Below are 27546 nucleotides of genomic sequence, written 5' to 3'. Positions count from 1 at the left end.
TGTTCTCAATTCTTTTAGAAAGGAGCTGATAAGTCATCTGTCGGTGCTAGAGTGAGTTGGAATAAGGTCTGTCAACCAAAATCAGAGGGAGATCTCGACATTAAAGATTTGAAGTCTTGGAACAAAGCTTGCATGATGATTCTAATCAAGAAAATTCTGGCTGGAGAAGGTTCGTTGTGGGTAGCTTGGTTAAGGAATTACATGTTCAATACTAATAATTTCTGGACTGTGGAGGCTAAATCTAACATGAGCTGGAGTTTAAAGAAAATTCTCAAATTAAGGAATGAAGCATCCAACATTTTGTCTACTGATATTTCGAATGTTGGCAAAATCTGGAATGAGATTAGAGTTAAAAATCCTAAAGTGCAATGGCACTCTTTGCTTTGGTTCCCTCTCCTTATACCTAAGCATAGTCTTATAGCATGGATGGCTTTTATTGACAGACTGCCTACGAAAGAAAGACTTCTTAAAATGGGGCTTGTTAATGACTGTCACTGCATATTTTGTGCTGCTACCATGGAAACGAGAGATCACTTATTCTTCGATTGCCCGGTTGCCTCGTCCCTATGGTCTACTCTTTTTGCTCTCAATGGCTTACAGTTTAATCATCATTCTTGGGATGCTCTCTTCGGTTAGGCTACTATGTTATGGAAGGGAAAATCTCTTTTGTCTACCATCATGAAAGTTTCTTCTAATGCACTCATTTACACCATATGGAAGGAAAGAAACAAGAGACTTTTCCAAAGTCACTCATCTACTGTCGAAGAAATGTTTAAAGCTATCAAGGAAATTATAGGGCTTCAACTAAGAGGAAAAACTATAAGTAGAATTGACAATGTTAATATTTTTCTTTGTAACCAATGGGGTATTGTCTGATGGGTTGTTTGCCGTTTGGCTTTGGATGATCTTTGTATTTTTTATTCTATTGTTTTGAAGCAGTTTACAGCTCTTGGGTAATAAAATTTTAATTATCCAAAAAATATATATATAAAATTTAAAATAATTTTTATCTAAAAAAATTGACATGATAAGATATAAAATTGTAAACCCAAAGATAATTTATTAATTATATAATTATACATCGATAAAAATTTATAAATTTATGAACTGTAAGATAAGAGATAATAAAATGAAGGTTAAAGTCATATTTTCAATTGCAAAAGTACTTTTCAAACAAAAAATTGAATGAAAATTTTAATTTCTGTGTCTGGATTGAAAAATGCTTTTCTGACTCCAAAAATACTTTTAATCCCAAAATCATTTTCTAAAAGCAAAATACTAAACGAGACCTTGATCTAACATCATTAACAATATTTTTTTATTAGTATAAGGTTAATATAAAAAGTATCGGTTCAATATACACTTAATTATGCAATGCTTGAATTTAAAATATTAAAGTATAACAATAATCTCTTAATCATTGGGTCGATTGATTTATGTAATATAATTTCACTTCATTAATACAATTTTATTTAAATTCAATTAATATCTCATTATTAGTATTAATTTTATCATTAAATTATTTATCTGGCTATCACAATAATTCATTTCACGATCCTTGTTGTTTTTGTTAAGGCGATGAGTTTAATATACTTAATTTGAGTGCTTTAAAGTAGAACTTGAAATTTATTGAGTGGTTATTAGTGATAAAAAATAATATTATTTTTTTAAAAGATTCAAGTTTGAACAATTGTATCTATAGGTAGAGACAAACACATTATTTTACATTAGGAAAGCGAACTTAGAAAATTATTTTAAAAATTTAGGAGATGTGGAATTAAATAATTAATAAGAAAATACCTAAAGTATATATGAATTTCAAAATTTTAAAGAAGTACAATCATACCCTAGTGCTTCCCTCGGTCTATTCTTGCTATGAGTACGCGATATATACGTTATTAATAAATTAAATAAAATTATAAATGAATACTATTTTTTTAATAGTCTAAACTGGGTAAAATCAACGAGATAATGCGTTGAATTTTTTTTTTCACGAAATAGTGCCCTTGCCAGATTAATTGCTCAGATGAGGTGATTTCTACAGTCCCCATGTAGGTCGCCAGGTGCTTTGGGTGACGTATGGGGTATGTCGTCATGCACGCCCAACGACTTACCATGTTGCCATGCAGTCCATGCAGTCCCCAAAGATCACCATGCAGTCCAACACTCATTTGCTGTAAGAAATAATTATTTGAAAGAAAAAACAAAATTACATGTTTGGGGTTGGAGAAAAATTAAAAGCTAAATATTATTTAATGTTAATTATATACATCTTAGAAAATACAGTTGTCAAACAACAGAATTTGCAGAGACCAGCAGCGCCTAACATGAGATCTCTCCAATCTGATTATTACATATTTATTTGCTGTAAAATTTATTACTAAAAATTGGTTGGTATTTATTTATTTTACGTTATTTTATAGCAAATGAGTGTTGGACTGCATGACGACCTTTGGGATTGCATGGACTGTATGGCGATTTGGTAGGTCGTTGGGCGTGCAACCTACCTCATTTCACAGGAACGTCGTCCGGAACATCTGGCGATCTATATGGGGTCTGTAGAGATTACCCCATCTGAGCAATTAATCTGTCGAGAACATTATCTCGTGAAAAAAAAAATCAGTGTATTATCTCGTTGATTTTACCGTCTAAACTGTTAAAAAACATAAATTGAAATTTGAATAGAAAGGCGTGACGTGACATGACTTCCTTCCCTTTGTATGTTTCTTTTGCAAAGTGATGTTAGGCACATGAAGGTCAAACTTAATAATACATAAGAGAACATGCATAATTGTGGAGTTTCGTGTCAAAGAGGGACATGGGTCGCATTAATTTAAGTCATGGATTGCATGACAAGAAATGAACATCCCCTTTTATTTATTTCTGTATTTTAATGTTTTCATGAATTTTGCAATTACCTCTCTCTCAAATCAAATACCAGATGCATGCAACCGTCCATTCTCCATCTCCACAAAATTTCCTTCATTTTCAATCCATATATTATACGTTCTAATGTCCCGCTGTTGAAAATGCTTTGCATGTGATTGCATCTCTTGCACCATCTAAAAAATATTTTATAATATATGATAATTTATGTTGCAATAATTTAATAAACTTAAAATTTATTTTAAAATTTTTAATAACAAAAATTTATATCATTATATTTTGTGTACTGTACACTAAATATATATGCTATTGTTTTTAGTAATTTATATTGTTGAAACTTAACATCATATTTTGGAATATATATAATGAAAATTGGAAATACATGTACTTGGTCGCAAATTGAGTTTGTTCAAAATGGAGAAGCTGAGTAGCTGGCAAGAAGAGGTTGGTGGGTATAATTAATAGTATCATTAAATGATTTATTGAAAAATATAAAAACTACTAATCAACTGTTGAAATAAGAATGAAACATGTTTTAATTATTATATATCCTTATAACGTTGTTATTGCATTTTTCATGCACTGATCTATTGCATTATGTTTGCTTCACCAAATGAAATAGGAAAATAAAATAGATATTCAATAAAAAGAGAAAAAGGAAAGATAACAGTTTTATTAAAAATACTAAATTTCAAAATTAATATTACGTGTCAAACAATCATTGGTGGATGGATTTGTTTACCATTCATTAATAGAATAACCTTCTTTTTTTCTTTTTAATTTGGGATAAGTATAAGGTAACATATGTTTAAAGATAACACTCAATCATTCGATATTAAACGTTCATACCTCTAGCATTCTTGATGCTTGAATCCGAAATCTTAAAAAATAACAACAATTTGTTTACCACCAAATTCACTTAATTTGTTGACCTTATACACTTTAAATAGAAACTTTGAAAACATTAACGATCGAAATATTTATCTAATTAATTTTTCTTATCACTATATATTATTCTGACTCAATGAGATTAATTTCTATATAAATCGAGTCAACAAGATTAATTTCCTCTCACATCACCATCTATATATATTTCATTCCCATCATTCAAACCTATTTTCCTCCTCTAGAGTATTTTATGAATCTGCCAACCTCTTAGTGCATCATCACAGTTTGATCTTCAAAATCTTTGGGAGAAAAGAATAAGGTGGATCGAAGGCATGGAAAACGGCCACTTCCACCCGAAACATCGGAGGAGAAGAGACAAGGACGCGATGACTTCTGCACAAGTTCTTGGCCGGAATCAGCCGATATGTCGGCCATGGTTACCGCTCTCACTCAAGTGATGGGCACCGATGAGCAGCAGCTTTTCAGCTTCGAACAATCGTCGGTGCAGTCTGCCATGAAAGAAGACCCCGGCCCTCCTCTTCAACCCGCAGTAGTTAAAGATCCAGGTGCATAATATTTGTTATTATCTTTGACTATAACAACAAATTTTCTTATCTGTTTAATCAAATTGGTCCATAACATAAAATTATGCACAAGTCCTGAATCCGTTTTACCCTGTTACGCTTCTTCAATAGAGGGAAATAAAAATACACAAAAAGTTTCTCTCTCTAGGGTTAGTCAAAGTTCATTGTATCAACCCCAATCCTTGGCTACTTTCCTATAAAATAAATTATTGTACTTTATTGTCAACTGTGTTTACACAAGAGACGTGCTGGGATCTATCTTTTGGATTGGGTTTACATTCATTCGTTTTCGTTTTCTTCCTTGACCAAGAATCTGTTGTTGGAGTTACCGATCTTACATTCCTTACTTCTGAATTCTGCCCACCATTGAAAATGATTTAATGAGATTGACATTTTTTAAAACGAAAACGATGTGCTTGGAAAGCTTGGTTTTTCAAGCTTCTTGTGGTGATTTAGAACACTTCTATTTTTTTGACTTGAGTTTGACATGCTTTTGGGTTATTGAAGTTTGTTAATTGGAAGAAGAAAAGTAGGGGAAATAGAATACGTTGGTTACTCATAGTTGCATGCATCTTTCTTCTTTTTCCATGCATTTGCCAAATGTATCGGTGATGACTGTTAAAAAAAACTAAGGAATAATATGGAAACAAATTTTAGTCAATAATTTAGGATATCTTAATGTGCTAGCAATCCTATTATGTTACATTCTATTCAAAACTTGTCTTACTAAACTTTCTTGAAATTTATAATTTGGTGGCTTCTATGTATGTATATATGAGTCATGTCATGTCCTCATGCATTGTCTTTCTATATGTTAAGAAAACACAAGGAAACGACATTACAGAGGAGTGAGGCAAAGGCCATGGGGCAAATGGGCGGCTGAAATTCGTGATCCGAAGAAAGCAGCCCGAGTGTGGCTCGGCACTTTCGACACGGCCGAGGATGCAGCCCTTGCATACGATAAAGCTGCTCTCAGATTCAAAGGTACCAAGGCCAAACTGAATTTCCCCGAACTAGTTCAAGGACATATGGAGCCGAGTCATAGAGATTCAGGCGTCGTGCGAGTGCAACCCGAACAAAATGCCATGCCTGTTGCTCCGCCTTCGTCGTTGTCTCAGGATACGTATCCCCACTTGTTTGAATATGCACAATTGCTTTCGAGTAGTAGTGATGCTGATATCTCGTATTACACTTCGAATCTCTTCAATAATCAACAAGGTTTGTCTACACAGTTTCCTTCAGTATCAGCATCATCACAGCAATACCACCACCGGGACCTTACAAGGTTTTCGACCAAGTACGAGAGCTCTTCCGGTTCCGATTATGGGGAGCAATACAGGAAGGACTTTGATCCGAGTAATAGAAGCCGGTAAGACAAGATATAGTAGTCTTCTCGAGTTGTATTTCAAGTGAATTGGTAAATCTACGTTAAACAAGTACAGTATCCATTTGATTAGCCAGAAAATAGGATGATTCCTAGTAGTGGCACTCTTTACAAAAGGATTGTGTACACTGTAACTCAAAAGGAAAACGAGAATGAAGTGCATGATTCATTACTTTGAGAACCACTTTTCAACTTTTTAGGATCATCGTGTAGTTTATACTCTGGTTTGATTACAATAAACTATTGGTAAATATTCTGCTATAAAACAGGTGGTTTGCGAAGACTAGTATAAATAAATAAAATGTAAGAAATGAAGTAAATTTATTGTATCATGTAAATATTATTGTTTTAGAAGTAATTTTGGTCAGAACTTTAGTCTGGGGCTGTCGATCACCCAGGAGCCTCCGGTAGCCATTCAAAGCATTCTCGCTTTAGACCAAGAAGCTGTGAGAAGGAGATTTAATAGCTGTTAAAACAGCATCTTTTTATTGTAACCAAAAAAAATTTTGGACGTTGTTTCCCAACAATGCACTTGACTAAGGATGGAACTCAAAAGAATGGTGCAAAAGATCGCGATGTTATATGACGTCAAAAGCTGAGGCGAGCGGTTCTAATGGGAGACAAACCAAATCCAAGGGTGGTTGGGAGCAAGCCGGGCACCGAGGAGTATCCACGGTGTCCTGATTGGAGTTCATTCTAGTGGCGTGATGAGGGCATCGTTATATTCATTGAGAAAGAATGTTACAAGTTGCAAGATCTACTTCGAGACATATGAGTCAATATCTACCAAAGAGGTGTTGCGCGAAGTATTGAGCTTGTCTAAACGACCTAACTTGGTTCGACCCATGAAGAATGTTAGAAAGCCTATTCGCTGAAGCTTTGGTACTTTGCAAAACTACATTTTCGTTGCCTATCATATGCCTTCTGAAGCTTCCAGGGTTCCTAAGACACATTCGGGGTTCCATATCCTTCGAAATACTACTATTCCTTGATATGATCGTTATTAATTCTATCATCGACTATACTCACTACATGATGGTCCTACCGACTTACGAATAATCATTAACACTTAAATGAGATATATAAATAGTCATACAAAATAGAAAATGAGTACACACTCGTCTTTATAAGCTTGGTATTATTCATTGTCTTCTTAACCCACTACAACAAAATTGGCTTTTTGCGGCTTTTTTTTACCTATAGAGGCATTTTTAAGCATCGCAAAAAACACCTGCGGCGATATGACAAATGCCGCAAAAAGCGTCGCTAAAATTCGCGGGCGTTTGGTAACAAAAAATGCCGCAATAGGTAACGATATATAACGACGTTTTTTCAACAAACGCCGCAATAGGTGTGGAGGTTTAGCGACGTTTTTCTCACAAACGACGCAATAGGTTGTGACATTTAGTGGCGTTTTTCTCACAAATGCCGCAATAGGTTGTGACATTTAGTGGCGTTTTTCTCACAAACGCCGCAATAGGTGTTGAGATTTAGCGGCGTTTTTCCTAAAAACACCGTAAAATGCGTATGTATATAGCGGCGTTTTCTTAAACGCCTCAAAAGGTTAAGATATTTTACGGCTAAAGGTATGATATATAGCAGCGTTTTTTAACGCCACAAAATGTATGGTATATAGCGGCGCATAATTTAAACAATTTAAATATTTTCTTACATTACCCCAAATCTGCTTTTTTCAACCTGTTTCATTATCCAACAAGCATGACATCAATAACATCAAACTCTATATCCATTACAAGCAACATCAAATCTAATATAATAAATAAAAGTTTTCATTAACGTAATATCAGTTCAGTTAAACAATTTTCAGTAACATTAACAGACTGCTGATAACATAAATGACACTATGATGGTGGATTCTGAGGTTGCGTTTTCTGTAACATCTGCATCATAGCATCGAGTCTTTTTTCGAATTCTTCACATCTCTGTTGATATGATGCTTCTCTCTGTGCTGCCGATACTTCTCTCTATGCTATCGCTGCTTCTCTCTCTGCTTTCACTACTGCTATCGCTGCTGCTCTCTCTGCTTCCCTTGCTTCATTTTTGGCTTTCATGTTAGCCATTTGTTGATCCATCTCAACCAACTTTTGTTTTAAACGACTAACTTCTAATTGGGAAGATTGAGACTGTGATGACATGTACTGTGATGAACTAGATCCAAAATATTTGGTGGGAGTAACGAATGATCCTTGATAGCGCACCCGACCATATCTTTCAGGACCCAAAACGTCATTAATAGCTTGGTTTTCAATGTCATCATCATTAACAAGACCTTGACTCGAAGTAGTAGCATGATACTCCGCCCTTTTCTCCATCAATTTTTCTTAATAATAAAGTGAATAATTAATTCAAATAAAAAATGTCCTGGTACAGATATAAATAAAGTCAGGTAAATTTAAAACCTCTATCAAATAAACGTACCATAATTTCTGCAGCTTCAGTAGTCATAGGAGTGTCATCCTTCTTTATATGTGTCATGTCGAAGAGTTGGATTCGACCAAATTTGGAACCAGATATATTTTCCTACAATGTACCATAATATAATTACTTTGAGTTAATATGTACATGGAATACAAATAACTCTGTGAATAATCTATAATACCTTCTCATTAGCTATACAAGCAAAGCTCTTCGACCCAACCGTGTGCGTAAACTTTTGTTGTTGCCTGCTAGCAACACCAACATGCTCTCGGTCCTACAATGTCAAACAACCACTTTTAATGATGATTTATAATTTGTTAAAATTATTTTTGAAAAATACATCATACCTGTCATTTTTGTGAACTCCAAAATCTGACTGCATATTCCCATTGGTACCTGAGCATTCCAGGTGGGACTGTTTGTAGCTTCTCTTCAAGGATGAGATCATTCTTTAATGAGCTCTTGTGGTCTCTCCATCTCTTCCCTAACGCTTACTTCACATAATCGTCAGAGACCTCTAAAGAAAATTTCCCCTATACAGCAAATAAGTGTGCAACGTAAGTATAAATTAGTATTAAATTGTTATAGAGTATCTATTATAATGACATTATTACCTTAACAAAATCTAACGTCTGATTGTTACTATTAGGCATTTCGCGCCATAACTCATAATTGATCGGTAACATATTCGCATTACGTCCAACTATACCTAAGTAACCTGACAGAAGACTTGTTTCTGGGCCAACAGGTTGACCGACATCGTTTCTTGAAACTTTGACACGGTGCCCAGGAGGAAGTTGGTATAATTCCTTCAACGTTGTACGTCCTCTACTCTTGCGCGTTCCATCATTTTCAACTATATAAGAAATTATTAAATGTAAGTTTTGAAAATGAACAAACTAATAAATAAAGTTTCGAAGATTACCTTGAATTTCTACATTTTCTTTAACAGTTTCAGGAACTTCGAAAGACTCAGTTGTATTCGATTCCTCGTTATTTCTTTCTTTATGGTCTTCAGAACCTCAAACAATCTATAAATCACTTATTTTTCTCCTCGGCATAATATCTATAATGAACAAACATTTGTAATAAGAAAACAAATTAATTAATGAATATATTGAAAGACAACATATTAAAAGCTATAACATTATAAATAAATAAATGAAGATATAAAATCGTACAATATTCTTATGTAATGTTAGTTGTCATATATATCTTTATCAACATCCTCCCGAACCCATTGAAATTGTGTTGTATTAGTGATAGTTTCATCTAAATTTTGTGGTAGTAGAGGTAAACATTCTGATCTTGTTTCAATGTCATCTCTACTTCTATCCCCGATGTCTATCAAGTCTCTGGGAGTATTACGGAGCACAACATACCAACCGTCATCCATTGGATCGTGACAGTAAAATACTTGTTTCACTTGAGAAAAAATACATATGGTTCATCCATCAATCGTTGACCAGTGTGAATTAATCGATAGAAATTCAACATTGTAAACCCGAATTTATCTCTTTTTATGCATCTATTTACATAAACCCAGTCACACTGAAACAACACAACCTTTAATTTTCCATAATAATCTAAGTCAATAATGTCCGTAAGATTTCCATAATAATCGACCTCTCCCTCCTACGGATTATTATCCCTGACACTAGCATAACTTGTAGTTGACGAAGTAACTAAGACTCCACAATTTTGTGTCCTCCTTAATCTTTCACGAGATTTCATGTGGAACCTGAACCCATTAATGAGGAAGGCATTATATCTTTTAACTATTCTATTCGGACATTGAGAAAGCCATTTAACATCTTCACTAACTTATCTCCCACTCCAAACCTATTACACATGAATGGTGAATTAATTTGCATTGATTTCGATATAAAAAGCAAGACATATATTATTTATAAGTATGTGGAATGATTTAGTTGCTTACCGTCTGGCCTAACCATTCATGAAAAGTTTCTGTGAATAACTTATGTATCTCTCGCTGATGTAATCTTCGGGAGCGTGCACGAGATCTCAAGACTTCTTTAAACTCACTATAAAGTATATTATGTCGTTAAAAAATGATAAATATAAAAGAGTAAGAGATTTCATTAGGATTGAGTCCGAAAGACTTATGTGCAAAAAGGATCTATTGAATCGTAATGGAAAAGAACATATCCGTGTGCTTGTACCCAAGACGTGTCATCTAAGTGTGCAATTTCAACTTTCCCTAATGGTTGACCATAACTTCCAAACAAATAATGTTGAGGTAAGTCATTAGTACTTAACACATCATTTCGATTTGGTATATTCCATCTTGTTTCAACATCTTCCAAATATCTAGAGCAAAATGTCATACATTCCTCTTTCAAATACCCTTCAGCAATTGATCCTTTCGGATAACGCTTATTACGACAGTAAGACTTCAACTTGCCCAAGAACCTATACACAAAACAACATACTATGTAAATACATTTTTTTTAAAAGTATAATCAGTAGTAATTTGAAACATATAATTCAATTAACACCTCTCTATAGGGTACATCCATTGATAGAAAGCTGGTCTACCAACTCTTGCTTCGTTAGGAAGATGAATTAGCAGATGCACCATAATAGTGAAGAATGAAGGCGGAAATATCTTCTCCAAGTTGTATAAAGTTAAGGCGACTCGATCTTTTAGTTTATCAAGTTCTTCAACCATCAGAACTTTCCCACAAATGGCTTTCATTATATTAGAAAGTTCAATGATACAAGACGTCACCTTACTCGACATGCAACTGCGAACAGCTACTGGCAGTAAATCTTACATTAATATGTGATAATCATGTGACTTTAAACCATAAAGTCTTCGATCTTTAACACTAAGTCAAGTCGAATACCCATGTCCACTAAGTCAAGTCGACTCTTAAGATTATCTTTAGATTTTCTGCCATCATTCAGAATGGTCCCGATAATATTCTCACAAATATTCTTCTCAATATGCATTACATCATATCTTTGCATTTTTACAAAAGGAAACACTTCTCCTAGTAACTCCAACAATTGCGTAAAGGAGTTACCAGTCCACCATCCCAGGCATTTTAAGTGGAAAAGACGAATGCAGAGAGAAAGCTTTGAAAACTTTGATCCCTCATAAAGTTGTTCATTCATTTCATTCAACAACTTGTAAAACTTTGCCGCTTCTCTATTTGGCTCTTCATCACTTCCAATTCTTCCCATCTCAATGAAATCATTAAACATCATTCTGAAAATAATTTTTTGCAACATAAGGCTGATGATTTTTCATATTAAATGCATCTCGTAACATCGCTTCCATGTCATCTTCTCTAAAAGTTGGATGGTGAAAAGGAACAGGATAAGTCGAATAACTCATGGAAGTAGATCTATCTGATACAAACTCTTCATGAAAGGTCTATTTTCTATACCCCCCGAACAAATCCAAAAACAACTAGATGCTCATACACAACTTCACGAATGTGCCAATTAATGTTCACACAATTCTTACAAGGGAAAAGAATCATATTCTCTTGGCTTGCATTCATAAAAGCTAAATTTAGAAAGTTTTCGACTCCATTTCCATGTTCGACGCTTACCTTTGAGAAATACATCCAACTCTTATCCATTTCGTATTTCTGGAGTTTCAATTTCAAATGTTAATTGCTAATTTTATAGATAAATTTAGAATATAAACAGAAGCATTAAACTATCAGATTTAGTGCTTAAAAATATTTGCATAGTATAGAACTAATCAGTCCTAAATTATACAACTTTTAAATTGATAAAATTTTATGGGAGCAAGTGTATCTTAGTTAATTTATAAAAATTATAATTAGAATTATATACAACCATATATTATAGAACTAAATACTTACACATATGTTTAATTGAAATGTAGCATTTAGATCTAAATAGAATCACGTTTCATTGTTAAAGAGAGAGTGTTGAAAACATTTTGATGTTTCGATATAACAAATTAAGATAAATGAATTTTAAGATTTTACAAATGATTTTCTAAGTATATTCGATACAATTATTCAAATATCAAAATATTATTCCAAGTATTTCAAAATTCAAATCCAATCCTTACTAAAGTGTAAAATTGTGTTTTATACTTAAAATATTTTTGAAACAATTTTTCACAAAGTATTTCGAACAAAAAACGAGCAAAAAATCAATTTTATGAAGGGATGTACCGATGCACTCATTTAATGCATCGATGCACACCCATTTCGAATACAATTTATGCATCGATGCACAACTATGCATCGATGCACAACCATGCATCGATGCACTCTGGATTTTATTAAAACATCGAATTGATTTTGTGCACCGATGCACAAGTCATGCATCGATGCACCTCGGCTATTTTTTAAACATCGAAGCAAATTTGTGCACCGATGTACACCCTAGTATACCGATGCACACCCTAGTATATTGATGCACTAAGTCCTCCAACGGTCAAAATATTTGAATTTTACACATAGTGTACCGATGCACAAAGCCTAGGCATAGATGTACCATATGCTCCCAACTGTTTTATTAATTGTTTTCACACACTAACAGCTCTATTGACTCCACTAATGATCCCTAACATTCAGAAGTGATCCAAGGTTTATTTAAACAAGCTTAGAAGCCATTGATCAATAACAATTATCAAGAATCAAGAGAGAATCAAAGAGAAAACATCAAACCTCAAGTTTGAGCATTTTCAATCCTATTTCATTCAATATTCATTTTTGGTTTCAAGAACACTTATCGTACTCAATTGTATTATTCTTGAGTGTTCTTTATTTGTTCTAGAATTGTGCAAACATCTTGCCTTGTGAGGATTTTCTTGTAAGTTTGCAAAATTTGTATTGTTCTCTTTGGGAGAGAGTGTTCTCAAGAATTTGGGGTATAATTCTTGAGGGATTTGTAAGGTTACTCTTTGTCCTCAAAAGAAAGACAAATTAGTGAATTTATGGAAACTCCTTTGTTTGGATAGCTAAGGTAGATGACGTAGACTTTGGTTGAGAAAGTCGAACCACTCTAAATCGCTGTGCAAATATTTTCAATTTTCTGCAAAAGCTTCCAGTGAAATTTATTTCCAATTCACCCCTCTTGGCGATTCCATTGATCGATTAACTCAACAATTGATATTAGAGCCTCACTCATTTGAAGGTTTAATCGCCTCTTGAGTCAATTTGGGAAGAGTTACATCGATAATCAAGTCATCAATGGCCTTGATAACTCCGTAAAAGGCCACATTTTGGGACATTTTCACTTAAGTTATTGAATGTTTAAAGTCTCATTTAGGACCATGTAGAGGCATTTAGTTGCATGTGGTGGATTTTGGTTTGTCTTGGCATTTTATTTTTACAGCGGTGCTACTTTATGATAAAGGTACTTGTCTGATGATGTGCAAGTATTGAAAGTAAGGAAAAGAGGAAAGAAAATGCTGTGTCATAAGGAGATTGCTAAGCAAAATGAATTTGTCAAGTTCAACCGGCATTTCAAAAGTGCTTAAAGTGCGGGAAGATATTTTTGAAGCCAGCTGTCCGAGAGTTCTGCCCGAGAAATCCAGCTCGAAGATACGCCTGGAGGGATCAGCGCTGCAACCGCCGGTTCTGCTGATGACGCCGTCGGACCCTGCAGATCCTGTTTGTCCTTGGGCGTGTGCCACAAGATTATGCCGGTCACTCAGCCAGCTACCCAGGCTGTATCATCACCTGTCTTGCCCGACTCCTGACTCCCAAGCAAAGTTAACCATGGTTTGGGAAAGTCAACTCTTAGTTCAAGGGTTAATTTTCCCCTATAAATAGAGGATGAAGCCACATTGTTAGAGACTTTAGTTCCACATGATTTTGACCTTAAAAAGTTAGAGTGAGAAGGTCTCATCTCTCTCAGTCAATCCTACTTGTCGTGGCATTTATCCTTGACGAGCAGAAGGGAGTGACGTTTTGAGCATCCGAGAGGAGTCAATCCGTTAGGAGCAGTTCTTGGTGGCCGAGAAGAGCTCCGACAGTGCACGTCGAAGGCTTTCTCTCCTCCCCTTTATTCTTTGCTTTCATATTTTGTTATTGGGTTGTAAGAAACGAATGAAACTTGTCTTGAACTTGTTTATTTCGAACCTCACCATGAACTAATCCTATTTGGTGGGAGTTCACTTGAATGTTTAAGTTTTTATTTTAATGAATGGTTGCTTTGCTATGCATTATCTGTTTTATTTATGAGACGTAAAGCCTTAAGGTTGTAGGAGCTACGAGAGTAACCTTTCCTTAGGAGTTTCATTGGGTTCGAGAGAATACCTTGGAAAAATATCTTTAGTCTTCGAGAGAAGCTAGGGATGAACTACATAAACAACGGGTTCTAGGTAGTAACTAGGCCTAATCAACCTTAGAGATAAGGATAGGATTTTATTCGACTAAAAGGAGTAGAGCATAAGCGATAGGTCAGATGTTAATGATGTCGCAAAAAGGTATTGCCGAGACATATCCTGTTATCTGAACAATAGGATCACTGTAGGGGTTTACGCCAATCGGACTTGCCAGGGCATCTTTAATCTGTCGAGTCCCTTACTAGAGATAGCATAGGGCACTTCAGTAGACTCTGCCGGGCAGGGTAAGCATAGAGGAAATACCATTCAGAGAAATAGACTTAGGTTTTCTAGTGACTCCCATCGCTAATTCCCATAGTTGCTTGTCGTGTGAGAAAGCTAAAGTCCTATATATTAAATCTAGAATTTGCATTTTTATTTTTCCTTAGCATTTACATTTGTTTGCATGCATTACATTTTAATTTACCACGACATATCCATTTGCTACCACATTACCATCATTCCATTTCTACACCAGTCATTCCATTTCGCCACAACATTATCATTTGTATATACCATCACTAACTTCACTTAGGTGACAAAGTAAAGTGCCTTGACAAACCTATTTGATTTCCCCAATTCCCTGTGGAGACGATACTCAACTTATCACTTTATTACTTGTTCGATTGTGTATACTTGCACACATATCCACATTCATTTATAGTACTCACAAAGAGCGGTCATGCCTATACTTCAAACCACGACTTCGGTCTTGATTCATTACCCATCAACAAGCCTTCTTTCTTCAATAGAGCTAATTATGCTTATTGGAAGAATGAAATGATGCATTTCATTCAAGCAAGTTATATGGGAGCATGGAATATCATAGAAGACGGATATATCAAACCTTCAACTCATTCAAGATTATGGAATGAAGGAGAGACAAGAATGTTCCATCTTAACTCCAAAGCTATCCATATTATCTTTTGTGCTCTTGGACCGGATGAATACGAGAGAGTATCATCTTGTACAACCACCAAGGAAATATGGGATAAACTACAAGACACTCATGAAGGCACAAACGAGGTAAAATAATCCAAAATTAGTCTTCTAACTCATAGCTATGAAAATTTCAGGATGAAACCGGATGAAAATATCAAAGCAATGATGGATAGATTTTCCATGATTATCAATGGTCTCAAATCATTTGGAGAGATCATTGTAATTGAGAAACTTGTGAGGAAGTTAGTTTACTCTCTTCCAAAATCTTAGTAATCAAAGAAGACGACGATCATCGAGGCTAAGAATTTAAAATCCTTAACTCTTGATGAACTAATTGGTTCTCTCCTCACTTATGAAATGATGCTTCAAGATGAGGTAGACCTCGAAAAGACGGACGAGATAAAGAAAAAGACGGAGAAGAAGAAGAACGTGGGAGTTGCTCTAAAATCCACAAAAGAAGAAAATGCTTCGGATGAAGATGATGATGACAAGGAAATGACATTATTTGCCAAACAGTTTTGAAAATTGATGAGGCCCAACCGAGGAAGAAAATTCAAACGCAATAAAGGCTTCAAAAATGAACCGAAGGAGAAAGACCCTATCATTTGCTATGAGTGTAAAAAGCTGGGGCATGTCAAATATGATTGCTCACAATTGAAGAAAAAGGGTTAATCAAAGAAAAAACACAAGGCTCATATGACTACATGAAGCGATGAAGAGGAACAAGAAGTTGCAAACTTGTGCTTGATGGCCATCGGGGAAAACTCTCAGGTAACCTCTAACTCATTTGATTTAGATGATTTATCTTATGATGAGTTATTAAAGGATTACAATGGGTTGGCTTCGGATTATAAGAAAAATCAATTTTATGAAGGGATGTACTGATGCAATCATTTAATGTATCGATGCACACCATTCTGAATACAATTTAAGCATCAATGCACAACCATGCATTGATGCACTCTGGATTTTATTAAAACATTGAATTGATTTTGTGCACCGATGCACAAGTCATGCATTGATGCACCCGTCTATTTTTGAAACATCGAAGCAAATTTGTGCACCGATGTACACCCTAGTATACCAATGCACTAAGTCCTCTAACGGTATAGATATTTGAATTTTACATATAGTGTACCGATGCACAAAGCCTATGCATCGATGCAGCATACGCTCCCAACTGTTTTATTAATTGTTTTCAGACACTAACGGCTCTATTGACTCCACTAATGATCCCCAACGTTCAAAAATGATCCAAGGTGTATTTAAACAAGCTTAGAAGCCATTGATCAACAACAATTATCAAGAATCAAGAGAGAATCAAAGAGAAAACATCAAACCTCAAGTTTGAGCATTTTCAAGCCTATTTTATTTAATATTTATTTTTGCTTTCAAGAACACTTATCGTGCTCAATTGTATTATTCTTGAGTGTTCTTTATTTGTTCTAGAATTGTGCAAACATCTTGCCTTGTGAGGATTTTTTTGTAAGTTTGCAAAATTTGTATTTTTCTCTTTGAGATAGAGTGTTCTCAAGAATTTGGGGTATAATTCTTGAGGGATTTGTAAGGTTACTCTTTGTCCTCAAAAGAAAGACAAATTAGTGAATTTGTGGAAACTCCTTAGTGTGGATAGCTATGGTAGTGGACGTAGACTTTGGTTGAGAAAGTCGAACCACTCTAAATCGTTGTGCAAATATTTTCAATTTTCTGCAAAAGCTTCCACTTAAATTTTTATTGCCAATTCACCTCCTCTTGGCGATTCCATCGATCGATTAACTCAACAATTGGTATTAGACCCTTACTCATTTGAAGGTTTAATCACCTCTTGAGTCAATTTGGGAAGAATTACATCGATAATCAAGTCATCAATGGCCTCTACTTCAAACCACGACTTCAGTCTTGATTCATTGCCCGTCAACAAGCCTTCTTTCTTCAATGGAGCTAATTATGCTTATTGAAAGAATAGAATGATGTATTTCATTCAAGCAAGTGACATAGGAGCAAGAAATATCATAGAAGACGGATATATCAAACCTTCAACTCATCCAAGATTGTGGAGTGAAGGAGAGACATGAATGTTTCAACTCAACTCCAAAACTATCCATATTATCTTTTGTGCTCTTGGACCAGATGAATACGGGAGAGCATCATCTTGTACAACCGCCAAGGAAATATGGGATAAACTACAAGTTACTCATGAAGGCATAAACGACGTAAAAGAATCCAAAATTAGTCTTCTAACTCATAGCTATAAAAATTTCAGGATTAAACCGGATGAAGATATCAAAGCTATGGAGGATAGATTTTCTACGATTGTCAATGGTCTCAAATCATTTGGAGAGATCATTCTAAATGAGAAACTTGTGAGGAAGTTAGTTTACTCTCTTCCAAAATCTTGGCAATTAAAGAAGACGGCGATCATCGAGGGTAAGAATTTAAAATCCTTAACTCTCGATGAACTAATTAGTTTTCTCCTCACTTATGAAATGATGCTTCAAGATGAGGTAGACCTTGAAAATATGGACGAGATAAAGAAAGAGACGGAGAAAAAGAAGAACATGGGAGTTGCTATCAAATCCACAAAAGATGAGAGTGATTCGGATGAAGATGATGATGATGAGGAAATGACATTATTTGCCAAACGGTTCAGAAAATTGATGAGGCCCCACCGAGGAAGAAAATTCAAACGCAATGAAGGCTTTAAAAATGAACCGAAGGAGAAAGACTCTATCATTTGCTATGAGTGTAAAAAGCTAGAGCATGTCAAATATGATTGCCCACAATTGAAGAAAAAGGGTTAATCAAAGAAAAAACATAAGGCTCATGTGGCTACATGGAGCGATGAAGAGGAATAAGAAGTTGCAAACTTGTGCTTGATGGACATCGGGGAAAACTCTCAGGTAACCTCTAACTCATTTGATTTAGATGATTTATCTTATGATGAGTTATTAGAGGATTACAATAGGTTGGCTTCAGATTATAAGAAAAAGTCAATTTTATGAAGGGATGTATCGATGCACTCATTTAATGCATCGATGCACACCCATTTCGAATACAATTTATGCATCGATGCACAACCATGCATTGATGCACTCTGGATTTTATTAAAACATTGAATTGATTTTGTGCACCGATGCACAAGTCATGCATTGATGCACCCGGCTATTTTTGAAACATCGGAGCAAATTTGTGCACCGATGCACACCCTAGTATACCGATGCACTAAGTCCTCCAACGGTATAGATATTTGAATTTTACATATAGTGTACCGATGCACAAAGCCTATGCATCGATGCAGCATATGCTCCCAACTGTTTTATTAATTGTTTTCACACAGTAATGGCTCTATTGACTCCACTAATGATCCCCAACGTTCAGAAATGATCCAAGGTGTATTTAAACAAGCTTAGAAGCCATTGATCAACAACAATTATCAAGAATCAAGAGTGAATCAAAGAGAAAGCATTAAACCTCAAGTTTGAGCATTTTCAAGCCTATTTCATTTAATATTCATTTTTGCTTTCAAGAACACTTATCGTGCTCAATTGTATTATTCTTGAGTGTTCTTTCTTTGTTCTAGAATTGTGCAAATATCTTGCCTTATGATGATTTTCTTGTAAGTTTGCAAAATTTGTATTGTTCTCTTTGAGAGAGAGTGTTCTCAAGAATTTGGGGTATAATTCTTGAGGGATTTGTAAGGTTACTCTTTGTCCTCAAAAGAAAGACAAATTAGTGAATTTGTCGGAACTCCTTAGTGTGGATAGCTAAGGTAGTGGACATAGACTTTTGATGAGAAAGTCGAACCACTCTAAATCGTTGTGCAAATATTTTCAATTTTCTGCAAAAGCTTCCACTTAAATTTTTATTGTCAATTCATCCCCTCTTGGCGATTCCATCGATCGATTAACTCAATAATTGGTATTAGACCCTCACTAATTTGAAGGTTTAATCGCCTCTTGAGTCAATTCAGGAAGAGTTACATTGATAATCAAGTCATCAATGGCCTCTACTTCAAACCATGACTTCGGTCTTGATTCATTGCCCGTCAACAAGCCTCTTTTCTTCAATGGAGCTAATTATGCTTATTGGAAGAATAGAATGATGTATTTCATTCAAGCAAGTGACATGGGAGCATGGAATATCATAGAAGACGGATATATCAAACCTTTAACTCATCCAAGATTGTGAAGTGAAGGAGGGACAAGAATGTTCCAACTCAACTCCAAAACTATCCATATTATCTTTTGTGCTCTTGGACCGGATGAATACGGGAGAGTATCATCTTGTACAACCACCAAGGAAATATGGGATAAACTACAAGTCACTCATGAAGGCACAAACGAGGTAAAAGAATCCAAAATTAGTATTCTAACTCATAGCTATGAAAATTTCAGGATGAAATCGGATGAAGATATCAAAGCTATGACGGATAAATTTTTCACGATTGTCAATGGTCTCAAATCATTTGGAGAGATCATTCCAAATGAGAAACTTGTGAGGAAGTTAGTTTACTCTCTTCCAAAATCTTGGGAATCAAAGAAGACGGCGATCATCGAGGGTAAGAATTTAAAATCTTTAAATCTCGATGAACTAATTGGTTCTCTCCTCACTTATGAAATGATGCTTCAAGATGAGGTAGACCTCGAAAAGATGGATGAGATAAAGAAAGAGACGGAGAAGAAGAAGAACGTGGGAGTTGCTCTCAAATCCACAAAAGATGAGAGTGATTTAGATGAAGATGATGATGACGAGGAAATGACATTATTTTCCAAACGGTTCAGAAAATTGATGAGGCCCCACCGAGGAAGAAAATTCAATTGCAATGAAGGCTTCAAAAATGAAACGAAGGAGAAAGACCCTATCATTTGCTATGAGTGCAAAAAGCTGGGGCATGTCAAATATGATTGCCCATAATTGAATAAAAAGAGTTAATCAAAGAAAAAACACAAGGCTCATGTGGCTACATGGAGCGATGAAGAGGAACAAGAAGTTGTAAACTTGTGCTTGATGGCCATGGGGGAAAACTCTCAGGTAACCTCTAACTCATTTAATTTAGATGATTTATCTTATGATGAGTTTTAGAGGATTACAATGGGTTGGCTTAATATTCTAAGACTTTATTTTCAAAATATAAAAATGATTTTTCAAAATTGAAAAATGAAAATAATCTTATGTCCAAATTTAACAATGATCTTGAAAGTAAGATCAAAAAAATTACAAATCAAATTAGATGAATTTGAAAAGAAAAATACTGATTTGCATAACTTACTTTCAAGAGTACATGATGATAATCAAAAGAAAATTGATGATCTTAAAACTTCCTTTAATAAAGTTAGAACAAAATGTTTTGAAAATAGAGAAAATTCAAAATCCAACTTTGTTAGAAAAAGTTTTAAAAACTATAATCATAGAGGTCACCGAAGAACCTCTAATGGAAAAATCGTTAGAAGTATATGGGTTCCTAAAAAACTCATTACTACTAAAGATAAGGATATCCTACACAAATGGATACCTAAGGGGACTACAATTTTAGAAACTAATGAATATGGACCCAAAAGAAATTGGGTACAAAAAATAAAAAAATTAATCTATGTTTGTAGGAAAAGGAGCATTGCTACAAGGCACGGGAAACAAATTCAAATTCATGGTACCTTGATAGTGGATGCTCAAGACACATGACCGGAGACAAGAATCGGTTCATAGAGCTTAACGCCAAAAATAGAGGAGAAATGACTTTTGGTGATAATTCAAAAGGCCACATTGAAGGAATAGACACTATAGGTAATAGCTCTTCCATACAAATTCAAAATGTTTTATATGTGAATGGGTTAAAGAATAATCTATTAAGTATTAGTCAATTTTATGATAAGGGATTCAATGTCATGTTTGAAACTAATGGTTGTAAAGTCATTGGCATTGCCTCTAATCGGATTATGCTTGTTGGTCATAGAATAGGAAACATATACATGGTGCATTTAGATTCTATAGATATGACTAAGTTATGTCTAGTTGCTAAGGATGAGCATGATATTTGGTTATGGCATAGGAGACTAGGACATGCTAGTACGAGTGTTTTGCAACGGTTAATCCAAAGAGATTTAGTTCGAGGGTTGCCTAAACTAAAATTTGATAATAATAAAATCTGTGATGCTTGTGCTAAAGGAAAACAAAAGCGAGTTTCTTTTAAATCCATTAAAGACATATCCACTAGTAGAGTATTACAATTGATTCATTTAGATCTTTTTGGGCCATCTAGAACAACTAGCTTGAGTGGAAAACAATATGCATTTGTCTTGGTAGAAGACTATTCTAGATATACTTGGGTTCTATTCTTAAGTACTAAAGATGAAGCATTAGAAAAATTCATCACGTTTTCAAAAGTAATCAAAAATGAAGAAGGTTACTCTATAACTAGTGTTAGGAGTGATCATGGAACTGAATTTGAAAATCTTGGATTTACTGAGTTTTGTAATTCTAATGGTATTAGCCATAATTTTTCATCACCTAGAACCCCTCAACAAAATGGATTTGTTGAGAGGAAAACTAGAACTTTAGAAGAAATGGCTAGAACCATGCTTTATGAAAACAATTTACCAAAATATTTTTGGGCAGACGCCACAAATACTGCTTGTTATGTTGTAAATTAAGTAATTATTAGGCCTATTTTGAAGAAAACTCCATATGAACTTTTAATAAATAAAAAGCCTAACATTAGTTATTTTCATCCTTCTAGATGTAAATGTTTTGTTTTAAACAACAGTAAAGAAAATTTGGCAAATTTGATGCTAAAAGTGATGAATGAATTTTTCTGGGTTATTCCTTAAATTCTAAAGCTTATCGAGTATTTAATAAAAGAACTTTAGTTGTAGAAGAGTCTATACATGTTGTTTTCGATGATAATCCCCTTCCGTTGAAGGATTCTTGTGTGAATGATGATGTAGGTATTATAAACATAAATGACATTAATCATGACGTTGAAGTACCAACATCAAAGGAAGAAACGAAAAATGTGGAAACTCAAGATCCTCTCGAGAATCCAACCATTGAAGAAATGGAAGTCTCTTACCCAAGGGAATACAACTATGTCAAGGATGGTGAAATAATTGGTGATCCATCCAAAGGGGTAACAACTCGATATTCTCTTAGAAATATATGTAATTATGTTGCATTTATTTAATGCATAGAGCCTAAGAATATTAAAGAAGCATTAAATGATGAAGATTGGATTATGGCTATGCAAGAAGAGTTAAATCAATTTGAGAGGAGTAGAGTATGAACATTAGTTTAAAGGCCTAGTAATAAATCTACTGTAGGTACTAGATGGGTATTTAGGAATAAGCTAGATGAAAGTGATAATATAGTGAGAAACAAGGCTAGACTTGTTGCTCAAGGGTATACTCAAGAAGAGGGCATAGATTATGATGAAACATATGCTCCCGTAGCTAGGATGGAAGCAATTAGAATGTTATTAGCATTTCCATGTTTAAATGAATTTAAATTGTATCAAATGGATGTTAAATGTGCATTTTTAAATGGTTTTATAAAAGAAGAAGTGTATATGGAACAACCTCCCGGTTTTGAAGATTCAAAATTTCCATATCATGTTTTTAAATTGACAAAAGTGTTTTATGGTTTAAAACAAGCTCCTAGAGCTTGGTATGAAAGATTGTCAATTTTTTTAATTGAAAAAGGTTTTTCAAAAGGGAAGGTTGAACTAAATTGTTTTTAAAGCATAAAGGTAATGATTTATTAGTAGTTCAAATTTATGTTGATGATATAATATTTGGTTCTAGTAATGATATTCTTTACCAAGAATTTTCTAAGCTAATGCAGAGTGAATTCGAGATGAGCATGATGTGGGAGCTCTCATTTTTCTTGGGACTCCAAATCAAGCAAATAAAAGATGGAATCTTCATCAATCAAGCTAAATACGTCAAGGATATGCTCAAAATGTTTGGACTGGAAAATAGGAAACCTCATTCCACTTCAATGAGTTCTTCTACAAAGCTTGACAAAGATGAAGGAGGTAAATGTGTGGATGTTAAATTATATAGGTCAATGATTGGCTCTTTGCTCTATCTAATCGCAAGTAGGTCGGACATCATGTTTAGTGTTTGCTTATGTGCTAGATTTCAATCATGTCCTAAAGAATCACATTTACTACCTGTTAACAGGATCTTTAGATACCTTAAGGACACTCTTAGTTTAGGACTTTGGTATCCTAGAGACTCTAGCTTTAGCTTGTATGCCTTCTCTGATGCGGATTATGGAGGATGCAAAATAGATAGGAAAAACATCTCTGGTACTTGCCAATTCCTAGGAAATATGTTGGTTTGTTGGTTTTCAAAGAAACAAAATTGTGTTGCATTATCTACCACTGAAGCGGAATACATTTCAGTCGGTAGTTGTTGTGCACAAGTTTTATGGATGAAACAACAACTTTTTTGATTATAGAATTGAAGTAGGTACCATACCTATAAAGTGTGACAATACTAGTGCTATTTGTCTCACTAAAAATCCCATCCAACACTCTAGAACTAAGCACATTGAAATTAGACATCATTTCATTAGCGATCATATGACTAAAGAAGATATAGTTATAGAATATGTTGATACTTTGCACCAATTAGCGGATATTTTTACAAAACCTTTAGATAAAGAAAGATTTTGGACACTTAGAAGAGAATTAGGTTTAACCAACCTACCTTGACTTGGTGTTTAAAATAATTTTAGCTATTTTAATTAGTTTTGGAAAATGCTTATAAAAATAGCACTTTTGATTGCATTCTTTGCTATTAGTTAGGGGGAGTTTATGATTCTTAGTGAGAATTAATGATATGTTCAAATGTAGTTTAAGAATTTGATTTGATTGATTGAACATAGTTAATTTTCAATATATGAGTTACCAATACCACTAGAGCTAATTAATTTAGCATTTATAAGTGTTTAAAATAGATTTTTGACAATTTTGTGCATAATGCATCGATACACAATTTTGTGCATAATGCATCGATACTCTAGCCGCCGTTCGTCCCTCTCTCACCCCAATCTCAAAATTTGCCTCAAATACAACTGTTTCAAGAAAAAAAATTACTTGCATTTCAACTCCAAATCCTGCTACAATCATTAAATCCTGCAAAACATCATCACATTCATCTCAATCCTAAATTTTCAAGGTAATATTTCAAAAAACCTCTATTTTATTGATTTTTGAACTTAGGACTAGTTTTGATTAGTTGTAGGATAAACATTACATCAGATATCGACTTAATATTGATTCTAAACTAGATTTTACATCCAATTTTATCAAAAACACATAATTTTTCAAACTTTCTTTGAATTTCGAAATTAAAAAAAATTAAATATTTCAAAATTTATTGTTAATGCTTTTTATTTAATTATGGCGTTTTCATGAAAACTATACGTATTATGATCTTTAAACATTATTTTTCAAATATTTTTCAAAACTTTGCCCATTAGGATTCGGTTTAGAGAACCTTGACTATTGCAAACTCAATTGAGTTTTGGGATTGATTATATTGAATACATGTTCTTAAATTTGCAGGTTACCTATTCCATTTCGATCTTAAACCATGTCTAATCCCAAACAACCTAGGACATCTTCTAGTCGCTCAAACCAAAACTGACCTCCTATTCCTCCACCCAATCCAAATCCAAATGAACCAAATATGACCATTATGAAATCATGTTTCAATGTATTTGGTCGTAGACAGGATCTCCACCATAGGTACCACAATTGTTTTGAGTCATACAAAATTCGAGAAGAGCGTATCCATTCGATCCAAGCTATGGGAGATATGAATTTCCAATATCTTTCTACTCTTAAATCCTAGAAGTTTGATAATCTCTTTAAACTCAAACCTATTGTTTATCGACAATTAGTCCGTATCTTCTATTCCAATGTGGTATGTGTCCAATACGAACGTCGATCCGGAACCATAGGTATTCGTTCCTATCTTTTAGGACAATTCATGTTTATTGATTCCGACACATTAGTTACCCATTTTACATTAGATAACTTAGGTTTAGATAATGAAAAGGAGATTGTTGAATCACCCTATAAGTCTAAGGATAGCGTTAGTACCTTACCATCTCATCACGATCGATTTCTACATTTGTTGATCTCTTGGTGGTTTCGACCATCCGGAGGTGGGTACTCATCCCTTAGGAAAATAGATATATAGTGGATACATTGTATCCAACATAATAAGAAGACTAATTTCCACAGATCATCTTTAGTGAGTTAGTAGATACCGTAAACAATGTCCCTTCTAATAATGTAGAAACCTTAGTTTACGGTTGTCTTCTCAGTAACTTGTATATCAAACTCGATCTTAGGGACAATCTTGATATTCCTATCCCTCTTCAAAACCAAATCAATTTCACTTCCTTAAAGAAAGCGGGATGGAAATAGGATAAGGAAACTGGCCAATGGGTTTATCATCCCACCGAGCAAACTCCGGGAGCTAGTTCTTCACGAGCTCCACCTCCTCCGGCACCGGAAGCTGATAACGATCCAGAGCTTCAACAACTTATGCAAGATATTGACGAGGTCGTACTCGATGATGATTCTCCAGCACCGGAACCGACACAGTAAGAGGAACAAATGCCTCCATATTTTCGAACATTTATGGAGTCATTTGATCTAAGGTTTGTTTCCATGGAATCTCAGCTGACAAAGTTTCAACGGGAGATGCGTGAACGTATGGATTCTCTCACACTCAAAGTACGAGCACATTATCCTCCTCCTTCAGATCCTCCTATGGACGACTAGACCTATCTTGCCTTAGTTTGCTTAAAATTGAACCCCAAACTCAAAACTTTGAATTATGAAACATTTTGTTGTTTTTATTTTGGATGTTTGAATTTGTTGGATGATTGAATGTTTGACCTTAATATATATTTTTGGTTTGGTTTAACTTTTCAATTTGAGCTTAACAATTGGTTAGTTTTGCATCATTTACATATAAGTAGCATTATGACCAATTTTGTCATTTCACATTGTTTATGAATATTGAATTATGAAACTAATGGCTAACCTTTCTCTTGATATTTGATCTTAGCAGCTTGAACTTAAAAATTCTAAGTATCAAATGGCTATGTTTTTCAAATACCTTGTTTAAAAATCGTTTCAGAGTCTTTTTGATTTAACAAAAAGGGGGAGAAGATATATTATAGTAAGGGGAGAAGATATATTATAGTAAGGGGGTAATTTCAAAATTGATTTCAAAAATTATTTTCATAGAAAATCTTAAAATTACTCAAATGTTTTGTTATATCAAAAAGTGGGAGATTTTTGAAAACATTTTGATGTTTCGATATAACAAATTAAGATAAATGAATTTTAAGATTTTACAAATGATTTTCTAAGTATATTCGATAAAATTATTTGAATCTCAAAATATTACTCCAAGTATTTCAAAATTCAAATCCAATCCTTACTAAAGTGTAAAATTGTGTTTTATACTTAAAATATTTTTGAAACAATTTTTCACAAAGTATTTTGAACCAAAAACGAGCAAAAAAATCAATTTTATGAAGGGATGTACCGATGCACTCATTTAATGCATCGATGCACACCCATTTCAAATACAATTTATGCACCGATGCACAACCATGCATCGATGCACTCTGGATTTTATTAAAACATCGAATTGATTTTGTGCACCGATGCACAAGTCATGCATCGATGCACCCCAGCTATTTTTGAAACATCGAAGCAAATTTGTGCACCAATGCACACCCTAGTGTACCGATGCGCTAAGTCCTCCAACGGTCGAAATATTTGAATTTTACATATAGTGTATGCACAAAGCCTATGCATCGATGCACCATACGCTCCCAACTGTTTTATTAATTATTTTCACACACTAATGGCTCTATTGACTCCACTAATGACCCCCCAACGTTCAGAAGTGATCCAAGATGTATTTAAACAAGCTTAGAAGCCATTGATCAACAACAATTATCAAGAATCAAGAGAGAATCAAAGAGAAAGTATCAAACCTCAAGTTTGAGCATTTTCAAGCCTATTTAATTCAATATTCAATTTTGCT

At 34.3% G+C, this 27546-nt stretch overlaps 1 protein-coding gene across 1 annotated transcript; it reads left to right on the top strand.

Annotated features, from left to right (window-relative positions):
* Nucleotides 1–4028: 4028 nt before the first annotated feature.
* Nucleotides 4029–5941, top strand: LOC120150847 (ethylene-responsive transcription factor ERF113-like). Its single transcript, XM_039163462.1, has 3 exons — nt 4029–4340; nt 5178–5774; nt 5865–5941. The coding sequence occupies exons 1-2, from the start codon at nt 4199–4201 to the stop codon at nt 5729–5731; spliced, it is 696 nt and encodes a 231-aa protein (XP_039019393.1). The 5' UTR covers nt 4029–4198; the 3' UTR covers nt 5732–5774; nt 5865–5941.
* Nucleotides 5942–27546: the final 21605 nt, after the last annotated feature.

The sequence above is a fragment of the Hibiscus syriacus genome, unplaced genomic scaffold (genome assembly GCF_006381635.1).
Source record: "Hibiscus syriacus cultivar Baekdansim isolate YM2019G1 unplaced genomic scaffold, ASM638163v2 tig00111027_pilon, whole genome shotgun sequence".
Lineage (NCBI taxonomy): Eukaryota > Viridiplantae > Streptophyta > Magnoliopsida > Malvales > Malvaceae > Hibiscus > Hibiscus syriacus.
The sequence above is the reverse complement of the archived record's forward strand: the minus strand, read 5'-3'. Positions and strand labels throughout refer to the sequence as shown.